At 38.3% G+C, this 12,366-nt stretch overlaps 1 protein-coding gene across 2 annotated transcripts; it reads right to left on the reverse strand.

Annotated features, from left to right (window-relative positions):
- Nucleotides 1–1,225: 1,225 nt before the first annotated feature.
- Nucleotides 1,226–12,346, reverse strand: lrrc56 (leucine rich repeat containing 56). Of its 2 annotated transcripts, none has more exons than XM_086074063.1 (12): nucleotides 11,763–12,346; nucleotides 10,105–10,183; nucleotides 9,152–9,212; nucleotides 7,983–8,079; nucleotides 7,672–7,869; nucleotides 6,502–6,670; nucleotides 6,218–6,424; nucleotides 5,966–6,033; nucleotides 5,552–5,694; nucleotides 2,609–2,805; nucleotides 2,122–2,455; nucleotides 1,226–2,040 (listed from the first exon to the last, which is right to left on the reverse strand). In XM_086074063.1, exons 1-12 carry the CDS (start codon nucleotides 11,919–11,921, stop codon nucleotides 1,953–1,955), a joined length of 1,800 nt encoding a protein of 599 aa, XP_085930189.1. In that variant the 5' UTR covers nucleotides 11,922–12,346; the 3' UTR covers nucleotides 1,226–1,952. The 2 variants fall into 2 exon arrangements, with proteins under 2 accessions (XP_085930189.1, XP_085930188.1); XM_086074062.1 differs by having other exon boundaries at nucleotides 10,096–10,183.
- Nucleotides 12,347–12,366: the final 20 nt, after the last annotated feature.

A 12,366-nucleotide genomic window follows, 5' to 3' on the forward strand; every position in this document is an offset into this window, starting at 1 on the left:
ACGTGATACAGGGCGAGGAGCTATGCCTGGTTATGAGTACCTGAAAAATTAGCGAAACGCGGTGGCTTGAAGACTGCGAGGTAACGGTCTGGGTTGTTGTACTTTGTACTGCTGCTGTTTTTTTGTTGCAGGCCTTGCTCGTGGTGGTGGTGGAGCACCGAAGGAACTGCGGCCCATGTGTTGAAACCGTACCCCACTAATTGCGACTTGCCAGCAACTTAAGTGCCTGGGCCCCTGAAACGGAGGTCCTCGTCCTTCGCTTTCATAAAGACTGGTCACAACAATGTGTTTTAAAAAACGTTTTTTTTCTTTTAAAGCTATTTATTTTTACTTTAGCCTCTTATTCACAACAACAATTTGGCACAAATTGCTAATCATAATAACTGATGTAACTTGTGATCCCGCCTCCTGTATCTCATTGGTCAGTCAGTGTTGCTCTCCACCAGTTAAAACACAACCTACCTTAAGAACATTCCCTAAAGTTATCATTTAGAGCATTTTTCCATTCCCATAATTATCCGCTCCCTTCCCATGTGACATATGCATCAGGATGATAAGAATTAAGATTATGAGTTGTTCATATAATCTACCACCGTGCAGATCTACTACCCATAAGGGAAAACGTAAGGGGCCATTGTGGGCCTCGTGGCAGACTACCACTGGAAGTTAAGGGCGGGCACCCCTTCCACTACATGATTACTGGGAAAAGTGTTACCTTTGCTAATGGCAAAGCAGCATAGCACATTTTGTTCATTTTGCTTTCAACTCAGGCACTTGCAACCCACTGACAACTACGGTGGCCGAGAGGTGCAAAACACTTTTACAAAGCTGGAGACAAATTTACATTTTAGAATTTTTTTTTTTTACAAATCAATCATCAATCATGAACTCCTTATCACTTCCGGTTATACTGGTCCGCCCTTTCCGGTTGAAAAAAATACTTGTAAATTTGTTTCAGCCGCTTGTAAAAGTGTTTCGTCACTTGTATATTTGTGTCGGCATTTTTAAAAGTGTTTCACGTCTTGTAAATGTGTTTTCTCCAATGTAAATTTGTTTCTGGACTTGTAAATTTGTTATGTCAATGTAATTTGGTTTGTTTTTTATTTGTAAAAATGTTTTCTAAATTTGTCTCCAGCTTTGTAAAAGTGTTTCTCGTATTGTAAAAGTGTTTTGCACCTCTCGGCCACCGTAGAAAAAACATTACATTATATCACAGTATCAATTATCTGTCTGTCGTAAGATATACTTGACATGACTGACAGGGGGACTAGAAAATACTTTTTTAATTCACAGCACTGACACTTGACTCTCTTGCAATGCCCTTGCATGGGACACACTGCAGACTAACCAGAACCATGCAGTGAGACTTCAATCACTCCTTTTTCATTGACCAAGAATACGTTTGAAATACATTTGTATTGCCATTTACCGTACAAGGTATTCTAGTTATATGCGGCTTTAATAACTTCTGCCCACCTCCTCTCCTACCCTTTCTTCAAGCCTGCTATAATGTATCCTTTGACATAGTGCCCTCAAGTGGTACATAAGTATATCACACCATAATATGTACAGCAGAAACATTCAAACAAAACCTAATTTTTTGTTGGTTCATATTTTGTGTAATATAGGTAGCATAAAAATAGCAATATTTCAAGTAATATATTTAGCAATTATCCTCTGAGCAAAACATCAAATTTTATCATCGCTATACAGCATTTTTTCCAGTTTTCCAGTTACTCATTCCTATTAAGAGGTCATGGGTAACACATAATGGTGGTTATTATATTTATATATTTGTCTTTTTTTTAACGCCTATCTAGCAGGGCCTCAGGTGTTGAAAAAAAAGTTTATCCCCTGTAACTGTAAGGAAGAGGTTTCAATAAAACACATAAATATGTCTCCAGTCCAAACCTTCTAATTGTGCTAATTCTGGTGTCAGTCTTAATTTGTGCTCACTCTGAAGGGACTTGAAGTTGTTGCTCTGTCCAGGATCTTTGACAATTCACTTTTGTTGCCAGGCTGTACACATCCATCTCCAAGCTGAAAGAGAAAATATTGCCATTAATGTTAGTTTGCAGAGACCTTTTTTTTTGTTTTTAATGGAATTCAAGAATATTTTACCAGGAATCCTTGTGCTGTCCTCCCAGGCTACTGAATTTATATACACGGGTAGTGCTTAAAGGCAATGGCGGACAAAGCTTATTTATCGTTGTCAACTGCTGCTTGAAAGGCAGGTCTGCCTGTGGGGTGCTTGTGGCCTTCACAACTTTGTGCCCGTCGCTGCAGGAATGATGCTTGCGTTCTGAATTGCCCGGGTTGGTTCGAATCCTATGTGCACGGATTCCTATGGGCTTCTTCCTACCAGAGGCTGATTTGGAACTGAGAGGAGGACATGGCGAATGTGTGTTGTCACAAACAAGGGAATCCACATCTGGTGACGTGGATTTAAGTTCGTCTGAAAATTATATGTAAGAAAACAGGCAAAATTAGGCACTGAGTAAGTCACCTTTCACTATAATGTTGAACCTCTCCCTCTGAAATAAAGTTTTTACTATAATTATTATTATTTTAAAGTTAAAACCAATATGTTCATTCAGAGTGCTTTTACCTTTACACATAGACTTGAAAGATGATTTAGATGAATGTGTGTCGAGGATATCCTCACAATGTTCTTCATCACAATCGTCACTGCTCATACCATCAAATCTTTCCCCATCTTCATCATCATCGGCCTCTTCATCGTCGTTGCGATGTCGAACAACCAGTACTTGTGGTAGTCTATCTCTCTGTATTTCTTCAAGATGCCTGGAAGACATGTGTGAGTCGTGTATATGTGGAGGAAGTCACTTAAAATTGATTAATTCAAAAATAATATATGACATTTAAAGTACAAAGTCATTCATTAATAAGCACAAAGTTGGATAACAGCATATTGATGAAAGTGTAGGAACACCAAGAGAAAGTGCAAATAGTTGGATAAGAGGGCCTGGAACAAAAATCTTTGTTCCAGTTCATCTTAAAGGTATTGGATGAGTTAAGTTCTTCCACACCGCCCTCTTCCAATCAGGCCTTTTTGGACCTTGCTTTGTGCACAGTCAAGTCAGAATATAAAACGGCCTTCATTAAATTGTACATTTGGAAGCATACAACTGTCAAAAATGGTAAGAATTAAGATTATGGCAGTTTCCATGTCTAAAACTAGTATGGGGACAACATGCAAACTCACACGAGGGCCAAGGTTCAGACCCAGAACTTCTGAACTGTGAGGCAGACGGGCCAAATATTTTCTATAAAGCTTGTCTTCATTAGGGTGGTTGTGGATAATTAACTGGGGGCCACTTTCCAGTTGACAATGGGTGAAAGGCGGGGTACCGTTAAACGCAAGGCATGTATAGACAAACAATCATTTAAATTCTCATTTATACTCATAGAGACTTCAGTGTTTTCAATTACAGTTATCTCAAATGCACGTTTTCAGAATGTGGGAAGAAGTCTAAGTACCCAGAGAAAACCTACTCAAGCAGCAGGAAAATATGGAAACACACAGAAGCCTTAATTATTAATTCACTGATTGAAATTGTACCTTACAATTGAATATATTTTCATTAATTCAGATTACTTAATTACAAATAATATACCACATAAAACCACTAATGCATTTTAATCGCAGTTTGTGTTTCAAACAATGTGGAACATTTGTTCCAAACAATACGGAACGTTTGCCAGCAGTATACCTACTACACGTCAAAACTCATCTAATGGCTGTCCACAGACGTATATAGGAGCCTGGACTGCGAATGTAATGTCATCTACTGTCCGTGACGAGAAGTGAAACCACTGGCTTTTTCACATTATTTTGTCTCCTCTGCGAAAATGTCACAGTGTGTGGCGTACGGTTGTGCAAATAAATCATGTTACATGTACATTTCATTGCTAAGAAAAAGACTTACAGTAATTTTCTCTTTCAAGGTATATCTCCAAATGCTACCCAAAGATTTGTCTGCATCATGCTATAAACAATGAAATGAAAGCTAAGCCTATGGAGTAAGCCATTATTCACTATATATTGTAAAACCTAATATACTCTGAATGGTTAATGCAAAAAGTGAAGTTCGTTCTTTGAGAGGCTCTCATTACTCCATACATGGATCTTAGCGTAAAATGTGCACTGATAACAGTGTTTTTAGCTCAAACCGAACAAATGTTTTCACAAACAGCGGCAACGCAAAATGGCTGTACTCTGGCTTCAGCCACAAAAGGCCATTGTGAGTCAAGGGTTCTTATGTCTGTGAATCGACTGCGCTGAGGTCAATTTTATTTACAAAAAAATCTAACAAACACACTATGTGACGGAAGCCTTGTTAAATGTGTAGTTTTATGCAAATTATGGCGAAAAACTGGCATTTGCATCCCATCAAAGCGCTTCAGCCGTCCGGTTCCATAGATAGGAGAGGCCGATACCACATGCCTGTTTTGAGCTGCGTGCACGACCCTCAGTTTCATGCTTGTGGATGTCATGAAAACCAAAACAACAAGGATGCCTGCACGTTGTGTTGAATACTCTGGCACACAACACTGTAGAGTCACAATGAGAGATCTGGGAAAAGCCTTATTTTCAAATGTTCAGTAATAATAAATAGCTCATGCAGTTACATTTGAAAAAAAAAGTAAACCTCATGAAAATCGGTTGACAGTTAAACAAGTTGTGACTTATTTTCAATGTCCATGTATTGCTTTTGATGGGAACATTGCCCCACCAACGTAGCCATTATGTAAGAACGTCAAATAGGTGGGCCATTTAAACGCAAAGCATGTCTCAGGAAGCACAGAAACCACCGGAACTGTTAGCGCTACTAGTCTAAGTCTAAGTTTGAAGCAAACTCAATTTGATCAAATTATTTGATCTGATTCAATTATTTATTTGTTCAATAGGGGAGAGTGTATATTAATGAACACTTCAATAATAGTAAAAAAAAAAAAAAGTGCATGCACTACTACTATTACAGTGGCAAGGAGGGAAAAGTTACAATTTGCAAAATGACTCGCTGTAGTGTCAACACTAGTACCGCAACATTGGATAAACTCACAAATTCAATCACAGAGTGGATTGCTCTGGACTGTAAACCACTCGTGGTAGAAGATACAGAATTAGAAGATGTGCTACAGTACCTGTGACCTATCTTTTTGACCGTCATCCATAGACCATTTAAAGGCAATACTGTCCTGAAAAAAAACCTCTCCTAAAATAGCACTTTAACTTTTTGTTTGTTCAAGTCAGGCCAGGGGCATTTCTATTTGTTTCTCTATTGTTTTGCATTGACATTTTTTTTAAGAGTTAAAAATGTTCATGTCTGTGTCTTTAATTATTTAATTCAGTCAACTAAAATCCATTTAAATTAAAATGTTCTATAATTAAAATACGATTAATTAAGATGAATTAATTACAAGGCCTGTAGTAATTACACACAATCACATTTCCATTCATCTCCACAGTCAGGTGTCAAAATGAGTAATTGTTTCCATTTAATGAAGAATGAGCCATATAATATACCTGCTGTGTTTCTCCCTCCAAGCGCTCAGTTCAGCAAGCACATCACCGCTCTCTTTCCCATCAGTGTCATGAGGGTCATGCATGTGCTCTGGTACATAGATGGGCAGGTCAAGTGGCGTAAGAGTTGACATGCAGGGTGCTGTCTGTGAAGAAAAACAAATACATATACAGTTGTCATTATTTTAAGAAAGCTGGGTAAGCGGAGACAAATATGAAAAATCAAAATAGAGTGTGACAAGCAGAGGCTACGCATAAGTACAAATACAATACCTTAATGAAAATGAATACAAGATAAGTCTAAAAATGTCTCGCTTTACAAATAGCGCACAACCAAAATATGTTAGAACAAAATGTACGTTCACAACAACTGGTAAGTGAAATAAACCTTGATTTCTATGATAACATGTCACCTACTCTCAATTTTTCACGTCTTGCTCGTATAGCCTTGACAGGATTTCCACAGAACAGAATCTTGCCAGCTCCTGTATACAGTATATAAACAGAACACAATTATTTCAATATCTAAGTCCTGTTTTTTTTTATTATGCTTTTTGTTTGTCATCATGAGGCAATGCTAAAAAAATGACAAATAAGCAAGTACAAAGTAATTCTATAACAGATAGACTATAGTAGTAAACATTCGTGTGAACCATCACAATATATAACCATGCGTCAGGACGCTGCTGTCTTCTTCGACTTCAGTTGAGTCTGAATCCACAGAACCAGGTGTGGACACTGGAGAGGAAAGAAACCCGGATGAACTTGCTGATATAGGTCTGGATATAATTGTGCTTGCTGATGAGAGTGGCCGGTAGCTGGTGGCAGGCTGCCTGGCTGAGCTGGGCCAACTATATGAACCATTTGCTTCCGCTTCTAGAAAATGACAAAAGTGTCATTAAAAAAAATAACTTTAAACAACAGCTGAGTCCACAACATAACCAGATGCATACGGTCTTCAGTTGATGCCGGCGAGGGATCTCTTAGGCAGTTTCGGAGAATAGCCCAGTCTTCCCACATGGTGCTGCTCGAGATCAACCTGCCATCCTCCACTCGTGCATTGTCAAGGTAACGCAGCTGTGGAACCAACTCCCTCACGGCATCCCAATAATTGTAGTCAATCTGTTGGTGTGAGCAAATCAAAAAAGGAAAAATAAATGAATGTGACCACTCTACAACACAGCTTATTTGAATGACAATATCAAACCACATCAAGTTTGAAATCAACATTTCTCATCTTCCCCCACGCTACAGAAATGCCCTGCAGTGAAAGAGAATAACTACTAGTAGGGGAAAATCAAAGTGACGAGAGAGTGTGAGGCTTAGGAGAGAGGAAATGAGCAGTTGTTTGTGTTTGTGCATTGGAAAGAGAGTTTGGCAAACTCAAGTTGCCAAGTCAAACCCTAAGCTGCTACAAAGCGCAAGCCTAATATATATTCAGCTCAGCCTTTCCCTTCATTGCCCTACTTTCCTGATTAATTCTCTGCTGGTGAGCATAAATAAAACTCTCATACAGTGGCTCCCATTTGCAAAAGGCAGAAATCATGTTACTGCTGTATGCGAAATGTGCCCTTACCCATTGAAGACATCCATGAGCCAACTTAGATAACCCCAATTCCATTGACGTTGGAACGTTGTGAACCACGTAAATCAAAAACGAATACAATGATTTCCAAATTCTTTTCAACCTATATTCAATGGAATATGCTACAAAGAGAAGGGGCAGGGCTACATGGCGGCATCCATCATTGGCTGCTCTCTGGCCAACGTAATGGCCATGCAGAGAATCAGGAGAAATCTCTGCATGTAAGCGGCAAGGCTGAAAACCAACATTGAACGCCCCTGACCTTTGATCCCTCAGGCATCAGTGTGGAAAGGATATAGCCACGTGGGGTCAGGAGCATTTCAGAAAACCTTTGTCAATAAACACAGTCCATCAATACATCGAACAAATGTAAGTTAAAACTTTACCATGCAAAGTGAATGCCCTGTTATCAACAACGCCAAGTCGGCTTCTCTGGTATTTTGCTAGTATTCATTTTCTGTAATTATTTTGTGAAAGGTGGTACGCATATCACATTTTGAGAATCCCTGAGCTATAGTGTAACAACACATTGACATACTTGTGTGGTAGTGGTGTTTGGCTGCAGGCACACGGGGTTTCCCTCCAAGGTGAGGGTCTGCAGTTTGCTACACAACCCGAGATATTGCACCTGGACAAGGTCATTCACATCATTTCCTTCCAGATCTAACACTTGTAGCTTTTCCAGCATGCCAACCTGACTCAAATCTGACACTTGGTTAAAAGCCAAGTACAGTTCCTGAAAAAGAGAAGATAATTGTCTTAAAACAACCGCTTGTACATTTGGAAATTAAGAGTCACGTTTTGAACTGAACAAGTATCTGACAATAAACTGCAACTTATGAAATGTACCCTGAGAGAGGAAAGTGTGGAAACGCCATCCAAGTCTTTTAGGCAGCAACAAGACATCCATAGAACCTGCAGGTGAGATAAGGTGGTTCCCAAGTCCCTACAACAAACAAAACAGAACAAATAAAACTATTAAACCTGCAGGTAAGATAGGGTGATTCCCAAAACACAACACAAATAAAGCTATTTTTACATCTTAGCGTATCCATACCCTACAGAGACGGGTTTTTTCTTGTTGTAAACATTTGCAGTTGTTAGCCACCAGAACAAGGTTCTATGTTTTTAGACTTAACTTTTCTACCACATATGCTTTTCAACATAAACATCTGTGAAATGCCACGCTTTACCTACCAAGTTAAACACCCTTTGTCTAAATACCCCTCCTGGAGGGCATCATTCTTTTTGTCCTTTTTCTTTTTTAAACATATTTTTCATTTATTTTTTAAACATACACCGTGTGCAATGGGGAGTAAAGGATGCCCCATCTAACTTTGTCACTGTCCAAAAAATAAATAAATAAATAAAAACACTGACTAGGCTAAGTTTACTTACAAAGAATGCAATCCCAATGAAAAATGGGGAAAATGTGTCAAATTAAATAAAAAATAGAATACAATGATTTGCAAATCCTTTTTAAACTAATAATCAATTGAAAATACACTACAAAATACAATATATTTAATGTTAAACTGATAAACTTTGTATTTCTGCATATTTCATTTTTATTTTATTAGTTTATTTAACAGGGACAATGCAATCAGACACTAAGCACTATTAATTTGAGGCCAATAACATTGTCTAAAAAACGTTCCTTTTAACAACACTGAAAACATTTGGGAAGTTGGAACTGACAACACTAATACTTGTAGTTGTTTTGTAGGTGGAATTATTTCCAAGTTTGGAGCCTTCACTGCATCCGCCTTTTGCATTTGTAATACATTTCCCATTTTTCATATGCTTTATTACACTTTTTAGTGTCAGCGTTTATTTACATTTATTACTTCATTTAAGTACAGTATATGTATTGAGCACAAGTGTTATGGAATATGGATGGATGGGCTAAACACATGTTATATTGCGGAAGCTGACATCAACAGATATGCATGGGGTTTCCAAACCAGGTTGCAAACATAAAGAATTAAGTTAATGTCATTATTGTCATTGTTACTCACCGTACAGACATGAGCACACTGTTGTTCATTTTCAGCAGCACCAGCCTGGGCAAGTAGGAACCTACAGAATGACATCAGCTATTTAAATGACAAATAAGATGACCTTTTTAATGAGTCGAACCATGACTCTCAGTTAAATTCCAGAAGGCTAGGTGTACGGATACACCGATTATCGGCCCGGCCTATTATCAGTGCCGATATTTGGCATCTTGACATATATCGGCGTCTGCCTTTTATTAAAAAAAAATCTGCCGGGCGATAAGAGATGATCTTAAAATTGGGTAAACCTGAGGGAATTATTTAGCTATTTAAAAATAACATTAATAATAATACTGTAATCACTTAACATTCTAAGAGATGCTGCTGAGCCTGGGAACTCACTGCACTTTTTGTTTTTGTTTGAATTTAAACCAATTCTGAGTGAAACGTTAATATTTCAGCTATACTGAAATTTACTGTAGAAAACTTTAGGGAGCTATTTTTTTGTTGAAGTTTTTCATTGAATTTTGTAAGACATGCTGCAGAGCCTGGGAGCACTTTGAAAACAAAGATGTCGATTGTCTAAGACAAAAAAAGCCCAAAACACTTAACATATTGACGTTGCTTTTAAATAAATATATTTCCTTTTTGCCACAAACAAGTATCTGCTCCAAATTTGGCCTATTACTATCGGCCCTATCTGTAGCCAGGTGCTCCATTTTTTGCTTCTCACAGATTTGTCTGAAATGTCAATATTGTCCTTCATGTTATTATTCACATACAGTATATGAAAACAGTATGACTTTTACAGTTGAATATTAACTTTACATATAAATATTGATCACACAAGAAAGACTATTCCAAACAAAACAACCCGACATATAGCTGCTAGTGTACTTTTTTTCTGAGAGAACCCCACAGTATAGTTAAAGACTGCAGATGCCTCAATGTGCTGTGTAGCTCACCAAAGTTACCGAGGCTGTTTCCTTGAGTGTCCACGCAGATTTCCAGAGAGGCCACCTGAGAAAGATCTTTTGTTCCACACAGTAATTCCTGAGAAGGAAGGTCTTAACTCAGCACAGTGTCCCACAATGTACTGTGGATATTAAACAGGATCTATTATACAGTTAGCATATACACTATAGTATACAAATGATGGGAATTGCAAAGGTAAAATAAATATATATAATGGAAATTCACACTTTTGATCTAGATATAACATATGTACGGCAGCCAGTGGCGGCTCGCCAAGAAAGCCGAGTCACCTAAAAAGGGACAAAAATTAAATAATGACAATTAAATATTATAATAAAAATACTTCTAAATACGTTGTATATGTGCATCTAGATGAGCAGGAATAATAGCATACCGTTTTTTTTTTACAAATAAAATTGATTTGTTTATCTCTCTGTCTCATACAATAGGACATAGATTCTGATAGCTTCTCTTAAAAAGTTTAACATGTGCACAAGGTCCTTGAGCAATACAAACATTTTGGGCACTGAATTACATCGCCCACAGACGATAACGTTTAAACAGAGCTACCATTAAAGCCAACGTCATCTTCCAGTCCTGCATCGGTCAATCACATGGCTCCTACCTTAGATAGGAAACAATGTAGCCGTATGTGGCAGTCATATTGAATGAGGCTCAGCCAGCCTTCCACAGAATATCTAGTTTTGTCTTCATATTAATTTCAGTGAAGTCACGTAAACATATTTTGAGAGGAGGGACAGATTACATGGATTAGAACAGGTATGGTGGAGTTATGGATTTAATTGCTTCTCAACAAGATTACAGATATACATAAGGCCACAGCCGGCTGTCCCTCTTCTTCCGCTGGCTTAAGAAAGGCATTGGTGGACTGTTTTATACTATGATTAAATGGCAAGGTGATTAGTGCTGTGGTTCTCTCAGGGAAGGGTGATGATTTTTCATGCGTGAATTCAATCCTTAGTTGCAGTAACTTTGTGTTTAATTTAGAATGTTCCTCCCAAATTTGAATTGCGTTTCTTAATTCGAATGTCATGCAACAATTTAGTTTAAACTAGACTAAATGTGGTTCAGTCGGTGATAAAGCTGAAGCTTGGGAGACGTTGGACCTTCCAACAGGACAACAATTCCAAGCATACCTCCAAATCTACCAGGGTTTGTTTGCATACAAAGTTCTGGAAGATTCTGAAGTGGCCACCGCCATCGCTTGACTTAAATAGAATAGAGAATCTCTGAGGGAACGTGAAGAAGACAGTTGCAGAACACAAGCCCAATAATGTCAAAGAACTGGAGGCCTTTTCCAATAAAGAATGGTCAAAGATGCCTGTAGTAGATGGCTGCAAGGACCAAACACGCATGTTTTGGGAATGTGGGAAGAAGCCCAAATACCCAATCAGAACCCACTGAGGAGAAATCTCTACAAAGGAAGGCCAAACCGAGAACCTCTCCACAGTGACACTGATGTGCTAACCACCACCGACTGAATTAATTTAATTCAATGTGATAATTTAGATGCTTAAAACCCATTACATAGACATATGTTTGGATCAACATTTTTTTTTTTTTTTTTACAAAATGCACTGAGTGCTGATACCAGAGTTTGATCTATCCTTGTGTCTTATCTTTTTTGTGACCTTACCAGTCTCTCCTGGGACAGATAGAGCTCCAATGTTGCTTCAGCCTCCTCACCGCTTTTCATGGCAGGAGCTGGGTTGAAGGGGCCTGATTCATCCATCACAGTCACCTGCACCCGGCCAGAAACAGGCCGAACTTCCCGTTTTCTACACGCGCGATCCATTCTTCTCTGCTAACAATAACTACGTTGTACATATGGTGTTGAAAAAAAAGTGCCTTTCATCTAGGTCTTGTGGGGGGAAAAAATCTGCCATTTTTTTCCCTTCAACAAACGCAACTCGATCAGTTGGTGCGGTCAAATGTTTGCTTGACAACTAACTCTCGTCTTCCTGGATACGGCAAGGGTGTATTGACTTCATGGGAAATGTAGTTTGCTAACTCCGAAATAGTCATAGACGAAAGTGTGAGGTTAAATCGATCTTAAAAATTATATTTGCGTGATTTATAGTGTTCAAAGTAGCATTTTCTTTTCATACCAAAAAGTATATATCATAAACAAAGACTCATCGCTGACTAAAAACTACGCGGAGCTTTAATTTGGAAGCAAAGGCACCTATTTTTTTCCTAAAGTTTAATTGCCCATTTGCTGCAAACAATCTGTACTAGCT

This window comes from Leptonotus elevatus, chromosome 4 (genome assembly GCF_054856555.1).
Source record: "Leptonotus elevatus isolate MCC_2025b chromosome 4, RoL_Lele_1.0, whole genome shotgun sequence".
Classification (NCBI taxonomy): domain Eukaryota; kingdom Metazoa; phylum Chordata; class Actinopteri; order Syngnathiformes; family Syngnathidae; genus Leptonotus; species Leptonotus elevatus.